Source organism: Anomaloglossus baeobatrachus, chromosome 4 (genome assembly GCF_048569485.1).
Source record: "Anomaloglossus baeobatrachus isolate aAnoBae1 chromosome 4, aAnoBae1.hap1, whole genome shotgun sequence".
Taxonomy (NCBI): domain Eukaryota; kingdom Metazoa; phylum Chordata; class Amphibia; order Anura; family Aromobatidae; genus Anomaloglossus; species Anomaloglossus baeobatrachus.
In genome coordinates, this window is record NC_134356.1 from 348,862,020 (window position 1) to 348,878,153 (window position 16,134).

A 16,134-nucleotide genomic window follows, 5' to 3' on the forward strand; every position below is an offset into this window, starting at 1 on the left:
GTAGGAAATAAATGACAGACTGGCTGGGTTTTGTGTGAATTTTTTGGTGTGAATGAATAATAGACTTCCTTGTTTCACAACTGAAAAATCCTGCTTGAGGAAGTAAAAGCTAGAAAATATATTCAAAGCCAGTCGTGCAGTGCTCCGCATGAGGCATTTAGACTATTTACAGTTTGAGCTACCTGCATAGTAATAGAGGCAATAGAAAAGCAAATTGATTATGAGAATGTCCTTGTATATGGTGAAGATCTAGTTATGTTTAGGTACTCTCACACATACTAGATTTGCAGTAAAGGTTTGCAGCAAATCTAGATAAAGATCGGAACCAAATTATCTAACTCTTTCTATGGATTTCCCTGCATCCCCGTAAAAAAATAAAAGCAAATCATTACAGCCATCTCCACTGGAACCCTCACGCCAATGCCTCATCAGTGGATCCTTTCCTGATATCCCTTCATGCCATGCTTTCCGTGCTGATACCTTGCCACATGTAAATGTCATCACTGGAAAACGTGATGTGACACCATCGGTGGATCATGCATGAATGCGTGATGGAGTGTGTACTTTCCTGAGGATCCGTGGGTAACTTGTACCAAAAACTGCAACACAGTTTGTTTCCTCATTGATTTAAATCTCCAACAAAATAAAACTATACTGTTATGCTGAAAATATTACAATCTGTAATGCTGGTCAATTTCTGTATGATAATTGCCAGCAGCATTTACAGGCATGGCTAAAAAAAATTGACTTAAAGGGAACCTGTCAGGTCCCCTATACCCTCTAGCCCAGCAGCAATCACATCTGTATGCCTAACTTCTCTGCCTAATCGACCCTGTATAATGTTATTTACTTAACTCAAATGTTGTTTTTTTTAAAAAAAAGGATTTATAATCTCTGCTCTTCCTATGCTAAATAGGGCTTTGATTAGGATGGGGCTTTAGTTTCCCAGACTAGTTAGGGGTGCTTCACACACAGCGAGCTCGCTGCCGAGATCGCTGCTGAGTCACGCTTTTTGTGACGCAGCAGTGACCTCATTAGCGATCTCGCTGTGTGTGACAATGAGCAGCGATCTGGCCCCTGCTGCGAGATCGCTGCTCGTTACACACAGCCCTGGTTCGTTTTCTTCAAAGCCGCTCTCCCGCTGTGACACACAGATCGCTGTGTGTGACAGCGAGAGAGCGACAAATGAAGCGAGCAGGGAGCAGGAGCCGGCATCTGACAGCTGAGGTAAGCTGTATCCAAGATAAACATCGGGTAACCAAGGTGGTTACCCGATATTTACCTTAGTTACGAGCCTCTGCAGCTCTCACGCTGCCTGTGCTGCCGGCTCCGGCTCTCTGCACATGTAGCTGCTGTACACATCGGGTTAATTAACCCGATGTGTACAGCAGCTAGGAGAGCAAGGAGCCAGCGCTAAGCAGTGTGCGCGGCTCCCTGCTCTCTGAACATGTAGCTGCATTACACATCGGGTTAATTAACCCGATGTGTACTGTAGCTATGGTAGGAGAGCAAGGAGCCAGCGCTCAGTGTGCGCGGCTCCCTGCTCCCTGCACACACAGCTGTGCGCTGGTAACTAATGTAAACATCGGGTAACCATACCCGATGTTTACCTTAGTTACCAGTCTCCGCAGCTTCCAGACGGCAGCTCCGTGCAAGCGCAGCGTCGCTTGCACGTCGCTGCTGGCTGGGGGCTGTTCACTGGTCGCTGGTGAGATCTGCCTGTTTGACAGCTCACCAGCGACCATGTAGCGATGCAGCAGCGATCCTGACCAGGTCAGATCGCTGGTCGGATCGCTGCTGCATCGCTAAGTGTGAAGGTACCCTAAGTCCTCTTTCCATGTTATCACGCCCCTTTGGGCATGATAACTTGATTTCCATGAGCCAAGGTCATCGCCACCAAGTGGAAAGTGTGTGCATGCTTGTAGCTTTGCTCACTCACATTGAGTATCTGAAGCTGGATGTACGCATTGCCTATTCTGATCATTGCTCTGCACATGTATGGAAAAAAAGCTTCTGCACTTCTGCAGTGCAGTGCGCCTCTCTGAAGCCAGGACTCGTACACCTGGCTTTAGAGGCTCAATGTGAGTGATCAAAACCATGAGCGAGATTTCCAAGAGTTGGTGGTGACGCTGATTCGTAGAAATTATGTTATCACTCCCACAGGGGTGTAATATCATGGAAAACGGCCTACTAGTCTGGGGAACTAACGCCCCATCGACTAGTCAAAGACCTAATTAGCATAGAAACATTTTAAATATTGAGCTAAGTGAATAACATTATACATGGCTGGTTTCGCAGAGAATTTATTCATACAGATGGGTTGGAGAGTAGAGGGGACCTGACAGGTTCTCTTTCAACAAACTTTATTTTTTTCGCGAAGTCTGCTGCTTAAGTGTTTTTACACCTTTTAATCAAATATTTCAATAATTGCTGAAGTACAGTTATCAGCATTTCATAAGTTTAAACATTTCATTGACAAATACATTAAGTTTATGCAGAAACTCAATATTTACAGTATTGACCTTTATCTTTTAAGACATCTGCAATTCGCCCAGACATGCTGGATATCAGCTTCGGGGTCAATGAATGATTGTCCTGACAAGAAAAGATGGGCACTACCACGAGTCCTGGGTTATGGCAACAAGCATCCTGAGACCATTGATGTGTGGGCTTTGTTGCTTTTCATCCAAGGATGTGTGCTCACTCACAAATTTCATAAAAACACTGCCATTAATAAAGAAAGGTATCTAAACATCCTCCAAGAACAGCTCCCAACCTTCCAGAAGGAACTTGGGGATGAGCAATGCTTTTTCTAGCATGATGGAGCAGCATGTTACAAGGAACTGGGGATTAAGTGGGTGAACAAATTATTGAAATATTGAGTCCATGGCCGTGAAATTCCCCAGATCTCAATACCATTGATAACCCATGGTCAGTGCTCAAAAAGTGGGTAGTCAAACAAAAACAAGATATTGTACAAAGTCGAAGCACTGATTAGACTAAAGGGGGCTTTACACGGTAGCGATATCGCTAGCAATTTGTAGCGATAGCGACCGTGTAAGTACCCGCCCCCGTCGCGCATGCGATTGTTTGTGATCGCTGCCGTAGCGAACATTATCGCTACGCAGCATCACACATACTTACCTGGTCGGCGGTGTCGCTGTGACTGCCGAACAATCCCTCCTTCAAGGGGGAGGGACGTTCGGCATCACAGCGACGTCACCACAACGTCACACAGCGGCCGGCCAATCAAAGCGGAGGGGCGGAGCTGAGCGTGATGTAAACATCCCGCCCACCTCTTCCTTCCGCATTGGGGCCGGCGGCAGGTAAGGAGACGTTCCTCGCTCATGCGGTGTCACACATAGCGATGTGTGCTGCCGCATGAGCGATGAATCACAACGCTAAACAACCCTTACCGATTTTTGAGTTTGGGATGACCTCTCCATGGTGAACGATTTTCACCATTTTTGAGGTCGCCTAAGGTCGCTGGTAAGTGTTACTGCGATATTGTTAATGACGCCGGATGTGCGTCACTAACAATGTGACCCCGACGATCAAACATTAACGATATCGTAGCGTGTAAAGCCCCCTTAAGGGTTCCCCAACTTCAGTCCTCAAGGGCCACCAACAGTGCTTGTTTTCAGGATTACCTTAGTATTGCACAGGTGATAATTTATTCACCTCCACAGGTGATGATTCCAACAGCTGTGTAATGCTAAGGAAATCCTGAAAACATGCACTGTTGGTGGCCCTTGAGGACTGGAGTTGGGGGAACCCTGGATTAGAGAATGCCATTAGACAGGATTTAGGCCAGAAGCTGATATCCACAATGCCCCGGCAGATTGTAGACGTCTTGAAAAGTAAGAGTTAATACTGTTGAATAAACTTGATTAAGTTGCTAACAAAAATGTAAAAAAATGTATGAAATGTTTACAATTGTACTTCAGTAAATAAAGAACTATCTGGTTAAGATCTAACAGCACGGAAGCAGCAAACTGTGTGAAAACCAAAATTTGTGCCACTCTCAAAACTTGTGGCCATGACTGTAGGTGAGATTTGTTCAGATGTTATACACATTGCTGCAACTATATTTTGCTTCAGATTTATCATCTGAAAATCCAGAGACAAAAAATGCACAACAGATCTTGTATGCAGCAATTTCTAATTGAAGCAATAGGAACAGGTTGCATAACATACAAAGACATTGCACTCTGTGAATGCACTTCTTATTAAATGAGCTTATTAATAGTAACCATTTAATGATGAGTTATTCAATTAAACAAAACTTAGTCATCGTTTTAAGACGTCTAATGAAAAGTCTTAATTGATCATTTGAGAATATAAATGGTAATTAATTTCTCTACTATGGGATTCCCTTTGCAGTCATAAGGTCATATGCATTTCTTGACACAATGAATGCATATGTAATACTGTAGTAATAATCTTTAATAATATTAATAGTCTTTATTTTTATAAAGCGCTAACTAGTGTTGAGCGGATCCGGATCCACAAAATCCGGATCCGCATGGTTTGAGAGCCCGGTTCGAGTCAGACAAGTACCCGGGATTCGGGGTGCACGATCCTGATCCGTTTTTTTTTTTTTCTCCCTCTCTCTTTCTCTCTCTCTCTCTCTCTCATTATAACCAATCCGCTCAACTCTAGTGCTAACATATTCCTTTACATAAATCAGAAACACTGTCCCCATTGGGGCTCACAATCTAAATTCCATTTCTGTATGTCTTTAGAGTGTGGGAGGAAATTCATGCAAACACAGGGAGAACATACAAACTCCTTGCAGATGTTCTCCTTGGTGGGATTTGAACCCAGGACCCCAGTGCCACCATGCCACCCAGTAATATTAAAATATTATATTTATAAAGATTAACCTGATGAGATGAAAATGACGTCTTATTTTATGTCCAAAAAGAAAAAAAAATATTGCTCCAACAGTTTAGGAACCTGATTACAACCATTTTATTACGTAGACCTTTCTTTTTTTTACAAATTATTTGGAATGGAATTCAAGCACACCACCAAACTGTGACCTACATTTCATTTAGCTTTACTTATAAACACTTTAATAATGCTGTTGTTTTACCCCGGAAAAAATACTAAAAAGTTTCTTGCACTTGATGTCTCATTTCTGATTAAGGCTATGTGCCCACGCTGCGGAAAATGCGCGGATTTTGCCGCGGATTTCTCGCGGAAAAGCCACGGATTTCCCAAAAATCTGCAGCTCAGGTACTTCCCAGCCATTTCTATGGCATTTTGGAAAGGCTGTTCCCACGCTGCGGATTTTTCCGCAGCGGATTTCGTGCGGATTTTGATCCGGAAAAATCTGCAACATGTCAATTATTGTTGCGGATTTTCATCCGGATTTTGGCTTTAAAATTGGGAAAAAAAAATAAAAAATCCACGGCAATTCCACGGTAAATCCGCGGCAAATCCGCACCTTTGAAAAGGTGCGGATTTTGCGGGAAAGCTGCGGATTTTGATGCAGAAAAATCCGCAGCTACATTCTCCCGTGGACACATAGCCTAATGGCTGTCCGCTGCCTGATATGAAGTGTGATCCATAGCTAGCAGCAGAGATGCTGAAATAGATTGTCTGTTTGGCTGTTCTTTTAAACTGCAAATAGCTGTATCAGGAAGGTAGGCTTTCAGTTACTAAGCTGTGAAACCAATGGATGTCAAGAGCAATGCATGGGGAGGGAGAAGAAGTTCCAGTACTTTTAGTGCTGGTAAAATGCCAAATAATGAGAAAGCCGCTCTACTCAAAAAGAGAAAATGGAAAGCCGCGCAGTATGAGAATCAGGACACTTTCTGCATATATTAGGCTGGTGTGTGCTTTTCAACATAACTAGTTTTAACTTGTTGTGGCAGAAGAAGACAACAAGACTGTGCTTTTCTGTGAAATAACAGGTAGACTGTAAGAAGCTATTTGTTAATATTTCTGTGTTCTTTGAAGCACCGCCATATCAGCTTTGCAGCAGTTAACTTCATACACACGTCAGTGACCAAGTGAGTGTCATTGGCAGCCATACATACCATGCATTAACACTGCCGCTACAATGTTTAAAGGTGGTTTTAAAGAATTCATTTTTTCTTAACTAATAAAAAACAATGCTTTACCATTTTCTACAGTGGCAGAGCTGCTGAGTGATTAATTACCTGCAGTGCTGTTGATGTGACATTGGGCATACCTGTGGCTCATGATCCCCTCCTTTCCATTCGCTTCCCATAATGCTGGTACACAATAATGTTGGTTTCTTCTCATTAGAGAGCTCAATAGGCTTCTCTCCATGTTTTCTAATAAAGTCTAATCAGTTCCTTTGCCTTTATTTGACATCATTTGTTAATTCGTGGGACTGTAAGTTCTGAGGGCAGCCATTAAGGAGTGTTGAGACTTTAACTGTAACTATTTATCAGCTTTTGCAAAGTTATTGATGTTTGTTATATATTGCATTTAGTGATGTTTCCTTGTATCTCTATTAGGCTGGATTCACACAATGGTATGGCATGAGATGCGAGAGCATTGGATGCGATATATTAATGACCCTCGACTCCTGCTGTACTGCGAGAGGGAGCCGAGTGTCATGTGACTGTGATCCGATCCTGCGATCAGATCACAACTGCTGAGGAGAGGGAAGGATTAATCCCCCTATCTCCTCCATTGTCAGCCTGTGCGTATATCGCACTGCACCAGGATGTCATCTGAGTGCAGTCTAATGTTTCACTTACACCCATAGATTTGTATGGGTGCGAGTGAGCTGAGATTTGCAGACAGTCACAGCATGCTGCGATTTTTTTTCCCTCAGTCCGATTAGGGCTGAGAAAAAACTTGCAGATGTGAGCTGCAGCATTGTCTTAAATGGGGCCGAGTGCAATGCGAGATTTTCTAGCAATGCACTCATGCGAGTCATATGTCAGTGTGACTCTGGCCTTACCATGCTGAAAGTGCTGGATTGTCTGTCATGTCTGTCAAGTCCTTTATGCTGTCTTAGCAACTGATTTAAACAGCAGGTCTAGGTAAGATTTGCTCAGATATATACTCAGAGAGTAAGGGGTACTTTGCACGCTGCGACATCGCTAGCCGATTGTAGCGATGCTGAGCGCGATAGTCCCCGCCCCCATCGCAGATGCAATATCTTGTGATAGCAGCCATAGCGAACATTATCGCTACGGCAGCTTCACACGCACTTACCTGCCCTGCGACGTCGCTCTGGCCGGCGACCCGCCTCCTTCCTAAGGGGATGGGTCGTGCGGCGTCACAGCGACGTCACACGGCAGGTGGCCAATATAAGCGGAGGGGCGGAGATGAGCGGGACATAAACATCCTGCCCACCTCCTTCCTTCCGCATAGCCGGTGGAGGCAGGTAAGGAGAAGTTCCTCGCGCCTGCGGCTTCATACACAGAGATGTGTGCTGCCGCAGGAACGAGGAACAACATCGTACCTGTCGCTGCAGCGAAATTATGGAAATGACCGACACTACACAGATCACCGATTTTCGACTCTTTTGTGATCGTTTATTGGTGCTTCTATGCTTTACACGTTGCGACGTCGTTACCGGTGCCGGATGTGCGTCACTTTCGATTTGACCCCGACAAGATTGCAGTAGCGATTTCGCAAAGTGCAAAGTACCCCTAAGTTTCTTGGCTCCCTTCCATGTTTTCCTGAGCACTTTCAGCATGGTGCTAGGCCGAGGCCACACGGGGATTACTGCGTGTCCGCGTATGACTCTTGGCTCATGCTCGAAGCACAGCGGGAGCCGAGTATCATGTGACTGTGGTCCAATCGTGCGATCAGACCACAGCTGCAGAGGGGAGGAAGGGATTTATCTCCCTATCTCCTCCATTGCCGGCTATTGCGATTCTCGCAATGCACTCACATTACACCAGTGTAACGCGAGTGCAGTGAGATATTTCTCTTGCCCCATAGACTTGCATGGGTGCGAATGGAACAGGATCTCATTCTACTCGCAGCATGCTGCGACTATTTTCTCGGTCCGATTAGGGCTGAGAAAATAATCGCTCATGGGAGCTGCCCCATAGCGTAATATCGGTATCGCATTATCGCAATATTTTTACCGCATTTCACTTGCAGTGTTTTTCTTGTGTGTCCTACGCCTTAAACATAGAAGGAAAGAAAACAAAGTAATAAAGTATATTACAAAGATTCAAAACTTTTTTAAGGATGGTCAAGAATTAAATAAAACAGTTTCACTATCTTTAATCAATGTTTCAGTTTTAGAGATGAGCGGATCGGTGGAGGTTTGGGTTCTGCGGGTTCAGCTGGACTTTAGATAAAGTTCTGTTCTGGACGTGATCTTGACCAGAGCTTCATTGGAAAACAATGATTGGGCAGTTCACTGGAAGCATCACTACATAGGAAAAACGCTGGCGATGCTACAGGCATCCTAGAAGTAGAATCCTCATGGAAATACCCTTTTACCTAACCACTTAATGACTTATGACATACTGGGATGATCATTGGTTCAAGTCAAGTTTTTTTTTGTTTTTTAACAAATTTTAAAAATATTGTTTCACCATTGAAAAAAAAAACAAAAAAAAATACCTAACTAGGTATTTTCAGTATTGCTGCACGGGTATTGACCTGGAGAATCATAGTGTCAGGTCAGTTTTACCATAGTGTGAAAACTCTAAATAAAAAAACCACAAAAAGTAATTACAGAATTGGATTTTTTTTCCCCCCTATTTTACTGCTACTTATTACTTTCTAGTACAATATAAGATAAAATGGATAATATGATTCAAATATACACGTCATCCTTAAAAAACAATCCCCTTCATATGGTTATATCGACAGAAAAGTATAAACGTTTTGGCTCTTGGAAAAAGACTGTGATAAAATGAAAATGTAAAAATCAGAAAATCGCTCTCTCAAGAAGGTGTTAAATGCATTGATACATAAAAGTTTTTTTTGTAGATAGGACCAGTTTACCAGAAAACTAGCATTTTCTTTGATGTGTAACAACAACATTTTCTTTATTTTGTATACTTTCTTTTATTTCAAAATGCCATTGACATAGTTTTGTATGAGAATATACGCCAATGTCATTATTAATATGCCTCTATGTTCTTTTTTAGGGAGTTCATTGTAAATACAAACCAACACGTAAGTACATTGATTCCTTTAAGAAAATTACACTTTAACATTTATTTGTAGCTGATATTTTCAATTCATCTATATATACAAAGCAAAATGAAACAATTCACACATTTTTGTATTTTATAGTGTTTTTTCAAAATACATTAATGATGAGTTTTTGTGTCATTTGTTGTCTTTTTCACAACTGTCTTCACTGAGAAAGTATAGGACATGTATGACAACATGTAAGTAGAACAGCATTTTCAAGAACGTTTTGTGCTGCTAATTGCAGGGATGACGCGTGTACTAGTGCTTCCGCTTTTTTAGAAGGCAGGGCAGTTCTTTGAACTATTCTTTTATGTGTTCTACGCAGAGCTTCACTCCCTTCTCTCCGCTTCATTAGAATACTTGTTTGACCTCATTACGTACGTGATATAGAGGGAACTCCAGTCTGTGTGCTTTTCTCACCAATTACTCTCTTCACGTCACATATTTTCCATTGCGCTAGAAACAATTACACAGGTAGTAACTAGCAATGTCCTATTCCATAAAATCCATGCAGCGTATGTTGTAGGTCAAGTTTGTTGTAAATCATTCTTTGGATTACAGTCTGCAGTTGTATTGAACAGTGTCAGTAATTAACCCATTTCATTTATTTGCTACTAAGTATCATTACAAATGCATGGAGGTTTGTGGATCTCCTGATATGAATATTCAGAGGTGATTACCACATTTACACTATGACTAAGCACTTTTTTAATATATGTCAAACAAACCTTATGTGTTATACATTGCATTTTAATAGTTGTGTCTGCATGCACCTATGATTAATACACAATGTGCAATCCAAATAGCAATATAAAATATACAGAACTATTATTAATAATTAAAATAATAGCTTTATTAAAAAAAAAGCAACAGACAGGCATAGAAATGGTGGGGAGAACAGGCAAGGACCAAATATTTATTAAGTCACTAGCTGTAGTACCCGGGTGTTGCCCGGGATAGTAACTGTCTCTCTGTCTCTCTCCCAGTCTCTGTCTGTGTGTCGCTGTCTGTCTCTCTGTCTATCTCTTTCCTTGTCTGTGTTTGTCTATGTCTCTGTCTGTTTCTATCTCTCTTTCTGTATTTGTATCAGTCTATCTATCTCCATCTCTGTGTCTGTCTGTCTCTCTCTATCTCTGTCTGTCTCTATGTGTGTGTCTGTCTGTCTCTTTCCAGGTCTGTCTCTTTGCCCGGCTGTCTCTTTGCACGGCTGTCTCTTTCCAGGGCTGTCTCTTTCCAGGGCTGTCTTTTGCCACGTCTGTCTCTCTCTGTCTCTATCTCTCTGTCTCTTTCCCCATCTGTCTCTCTCTGTCTGTCTCTTTCTGTCTCTCTTTATCCATCTCCCCATCGACATCTTATTACCTCACACATAAGCTTCTTATACTAACAGTTTATTTTGTTCCTATAGCAACCACTGACAGTTGCTATTAATAGCCTGTAGCTCCCACCTCCATTCAGTTTAATGGAGGCAGGATTTTGGAGAGTAACTGTAAAGTGTGGGGTTAAATTTTCCTATCAAAACATAGTCTATGACGTTTCCTGAGTCACATGAGGCATCTGTGCAAAATTTCGTGATTGTAAATGCGACGGTGCGGATTCCTTTAGTGGACATACACACGCACACACACACACACACAACACACATACACACAACACACACACACACACACACACACACATATACACACACACACACACACACACATACATACATAAACTCAGCTTTATATATTAGATTGGTTTATAATACACATTGACAAAAATTCATTAACACTTGAATCAGTAAATGTGCAATAGAGCTGGAAATCAGAAGTCATAATATAATATATTATACCAAGTGGTCAGTAAAAAAGTCAAATTCTAATTTAAAAGATAAATATGTCACAGGGGCACTTTTACCTGGCTGCTTTAAAAATGGCTAACACAAACAGTCTAGGCACTAGCCATTTCATTTACCAGATCCCAGGGGTTGTCCTGTCCTGCCTGCTTTAACCCGTATACAGGAATATGGACTTACACAAAGATCCCTGGACTGGTGCCATGGGATTGGTTGCTTGGTGGTGCAAGCTGGTGTCACGGTTGTCTCCCTGTTTTTGGAGACTAGTGACAGCCTCTCATCTCTATTGGGTTACCCACATTTAAATGTGGTTTCGTTTCCTTCAGTACCTAAATGGTTAATGTCAGTTTTTTGCTGGCCGCCTCTCTAGCAGTCTCTAACTGTAGTTGAGCTCAGCTGCACCTACTTAGTAGACACACCCCCTTGTGCTTAAATAGTGAGGTCCCCAGCAAGCTTTGCTGACTATACAAACCAATTATATGAAAGCCGCCTTGGTGAAAGGAGCTGCTGTGGCTTCTCCTGAAGTTGTACCCTCTCTATTTTGGTTATTTATTCCCTGTTTGTCTTTCTACCCTTTTGTCTCTTTAGTGCAGCGGTGGCTCTAGTGAACCTCACCTACCTCTCACTAATTAGGGCCTCTATAGGGTTTCTCGGGGGACCCAGGGTGCTGCTTGGCACAGTTGCGGAGACTGTATAGGGACTGGCTAAGAGAGTAGGGACAGCTCAGGTGACATTGTTGTGTTCCCGGTGCTCCCCCTTGACTGTGGTGTTTTTAGGTGTGTTTTTCATTGTGTCTCAGACCTCATTTGGTCTGAATGCGCTCACCATACTCGTGTGACAGCTGGCATTAATAACTGTCAAGTAGTTGGGTCAGAAGCAGGAAGTAGAGATCATCAGGCAGGAGATTAGTCAGTAAACAAGTTGAAGTCAGTATCAGAAGGCTCCACTAAGATACAGGAGCTGAGATGCACAGAACACCAAAGCTAGTTAGGCTAAAACTGGCACTTGGAACTGATTCTAAACTATCAGGCAGGGAGAAAGACAAAGTAGCTAGGATATAACCCCAAAGCTTCTAGAATAGCCGGACAAAAAAGTTACAGGTGTAAAACATTGCTACCGAATAGCCTCCCTAAGTATGTCGACAATCAATAGAGGGGACAGTCACTGGTACAGATGTCACAATATAGATATCAAATGCTGTAGAACTAAAAGAAATAAAGAATGAAAGATATCGGGGCAAACAATAAGCCCCAAAGACCAAGTCACTCAAAAGTAGCATAAATAAGATGTAAAATGCTCACAAATGTTAACCTGTTGTCCCTCCGAACGCACCTGATGGACGTTTTTCCAACAGTTTTGTTTGCATTGTGGATATAATTTTACCCGCTAATACTACTTTATTCTGATATCCGTATTTTAATCACTCACTCAATGACAGATTCTGTTGGCACTAAAACTGTTCTTTCTACTTAGGCGGCACGGTGGCTCAGTGGTTAGCACTGCAGTCTTGCAGCACTGGAGTCCTGGGTTCAAATCCCACCAAGGACAGTATCTGCAAGGATTTTGTATGTTCTACCCGTGTTTGTGTGGGTTTCCTCCGGGTACTCTGGTTTCCTCCCACACTCCAAAGACATACAGATAGGGACTCTACATTGTGAGCCCCAATGGGGACAGTATTGACAATGTATGTAAAGCGCTGTGGAATTAATAGCGCTATGTAAATGAATAAAATTTTTATTATTATTATTACTTCAGCACTCAAAATAACTTCACATATGAACATTTACTTACAGATGATATGTTGAACTTATTCTGCCGGACAGCGCCTCAATCATTAACGCCTAATATTCTAGAACATATGAGAATATCTACAGTTATGAAGTGTCCACCCGCTGCTCGATGTTCTCTTCATTTAAATATAACTGGAACGGTAAATCTTGATGGTATGAACTCTGTGTAATATCTGCCAATGTCCAAAAATTCATCGTATTGAAATTATTGAAGGGACACTCCTGGACAACTGGTTATGAATACCTCCCATGTGTAATATTAAAGAAAAATACAGTATACGTATGTTCTTGATGGACACCATTCCACTGATCTCTGCATTAAATCTCAGAAGCATAAAATTGTCATGTGACTGCTACAGCCAAACAGTGCCCTCTGATGCAGACTGCAGCTGATCGGCATCCACTGATTGGCTGCAGTATTCACGTGATTTTTTTTTCCAACATGACTGACCCTGGACATACTGCGGAGAAAGCTGGAACATCACTCGTTTGGGATAAAAGTATACTGTGTTCTTATTTAGTACTGCACAATTGGGCTATCCATGAGGAGTTGTCCAGTGATGGACTATCACCTAATTCTATTAGACTAATATCATTAATGCATGTGGGAAATATATTGAGTTTTGAGGCACAATAACTTTTTATATAAAGGGGAACATCAGCACTAGGTCTTAATTCTTAATGCAGCACATATAGCTACCTATCCTCAGATTTATTCTGCCTGAATCAATAGTATGCATGATGCTCAGCCTGCGTTATTGTAGGTGTATTTTTTTTTACAGTTTTACAATGCATAATATAGCGAAAATATACTTTAGTACAAGGCCAGTCCCCTGAGGCTTCTCCCCACCATTGTCCCCTAAGCTGACAAGTCTCTCTCTACACACGCATAGGGGAGAGATATCAGAGGAGCATAGAAAGCTTCCAGGTACTAGCCTTGGAATTGTGATTCAATAAGCATGGTTCATGCCTGATTCTACACAGTATGTTTCATCTGACTCCCCTCAATTTTTCAGGGTAAAATATATGCAGCCCAATACTGATTCAAACTGCCAGTGGTTTGGGCAACATAAATGTCTTATAGTGTCACTTTAAATAAATTGAACAAAGCAGAACACAAAAACCGTACCACTGACTTTTAATTTTGCATATACACTGATATTGATAAAGGGAACCAATCACCAGGATTTACCTATACAACCTAAAGCCAGTGCTGTACTGGCACTATCAGGCTGATTCTATACATACCTGTAGTGGTCAGCTCGGATGTTTAGGTTTGGAAATCCAAGAAAGTAAACTTTATAAAATTAGCTGCTTGTTGTGTGACAGCAGCTGAGCATTAGATAATATATGCAGAGTTATCCCCTCCCCCTGTTAGAATTAGCATAAGCATTATACAAACAATTCACTTTCTCTTGCAGGACCTGTGTGAGGTCATACCCATGTGACCAGAAGGGGCGGGGCCTTAGCCACCAAAGCTGGATACCAGGTCACATGGGTATGACCTCACACAGGTCCTGCAAGAGAGAGTGAATTGTTTGTATAATGCTTATGCTAATTCTAACAGGGGGAGGGGATAACTCTGCATATATTATCTGCTCCTCAGCTGCTGTCACTCAAGAAGTAGCTGATTTTATAAAGTTTACTTTTTTGGATTTCAAAACCTAAACATCCGAGCTGACTACTACAGGTATGTAGAGAATAAGCCTGATAGTGCCAGTATAGCACTGGCTGTAGCTGATATACAAAAATCCTGGTGATTGGTTCATTTAATTAACCTCCAATGGGATTTGCCTTCCTCATGGTCTCCCTAAATATTATACACTTTGATAGTAGAATGAGCTTGCTTACAGGTGATTGATTCAATAGAAATTATCTTAAAATCATACATTTCAGGTGGTTTCCTGACTTTCTGTTAACTTATTCTTTGCTAAATAAAATAAAATCTTTTCAAGGATTCTATCACCAGACTTTTTCCACCTGTTCTAAGAGCTGCATGATGTAGAGACAGAGACCATGATTCCAGTGTTGTGTCACTTAGGCTGCTTTCACACTACGTTTTTTTTAACATGCGTCATGAACGATTTTTTTTCTGTAAAAGTGGATCCTGTGTTTACAAAGAAAAGCGCATGCAAACGCATCTGTTATTTTGCAGGATCCTGTCACTTGAAGTTTATGGGCGGGCATTGAAGTCATGTGATCGGGAGTGAGGGGAACTGAACGTGATAGACTGGGAGCCGGCATCTGACAGCTGCGGACGCTGGTAACCAAGGTAAACATCGGGTAACTAAGTGAAGCGCTTTGCTTGGTTACCCGATATTTACCTTGGTTATGAGCGTCCGCCGCTCTCAGGCGGGGGAGAGAGAGAGGAGAGAGAGGGGGGAGAGACAGAGAGAGGGAGGGGGAGAGAGGGAGGGGGAGAGAGAGACTGATCACGCCAGGCTGGTTTTTGGGCATTCTCAGTAGAGCAAGCAGGATCCTGTCTATCAGCATGCCAGCGTTCATATGCGTTTGTGTGCAGTTTAGTCAGGATCCAGTGAAAAACAGTATTTGGACACAGCTCAAAAATGCTACAAGTAGCGTTTTTGAAAAAAAGTTAAAAAACTGCAAGTCGCTGGATCCTTACTATAATGCACGCAAACGCATGTGAACACATGTTGCCGCGAGTCCATTGCAAATGCATTGAAATGAAAACACATTTGCACTGGATCCATTTTTGCGTTAAATAAACGTTCATGACGCATGTTAAAAAAACGTAGTGTGAAAGCAGCCTTACTGAGATGCTTGACATAGTTTCAATAAAATCACAATTTTATCAGCAGGAGATTATCACTATAGAATTAGTAAACCTGCTGTCATGATATAGTCCTTCATATTAATGAACTCTGTATAATACCTACCCCACCACTGATTGGCAGCTTTCCGCCTATACTCAATGTACTGAGAAAGCGGTCAGTTAATGGTGGAGGTGAGTTTGTTATGCACATAGGCTATATTACCACTTTACCCATTTTGGAATACCTATCTCACTGCAGCACCACCTGTAACCTACTGGTTCCTGTACAGACTAGTACCCCTAGCTTCACAAAACCCTAATGATTTTTGCACAGACTGGAATATCCCTAGCTACACAACTAGAAATTCACAATTTGGACCTGTCTCTTTGAAAAATCATTGAGTTGTTTTTTGTGCCTCCTGAAGAACCATAGGGGAGATTATTAATAATTAATAATTAAAATATTAATAATTTCTTCTCTTTGAGATTATTAACACTACATTATCAAGATAGACAAGATCCAAGTTGTGGAAATATAAAACATGCACAAGTGAGAAATAATAAATGCAAGTAAAGGC

The 16,134-nt window shown here is 41.9% G+C and overlaps 1 protein-coding gene across 1 annotated transcript in view; it reads left to right on the plus strand.

Moving 5' to 3' along the window:
* Positions 1-16,134, plus strand: part of IL17REL (interleukin 17 receptor E like) — a 356,565-nt gene that overhangs the window by 64,749 nt on the left and 275,682 nt on the right. Inside the window, exons 2-3 of the mRNA XM_075342547.1 lie at positions 9,108-9,135; positions 12,784-12,933. Of these exons, the coding sequence (XP_075198662.1) occupies positions 9,108-9,135; positions 12,784-12,933 (178 nt within the window). The remainder of the gene's footprint in view (positions 1-9,107; positions 9,136-12,783; positions 12,934-16,134) is intronic.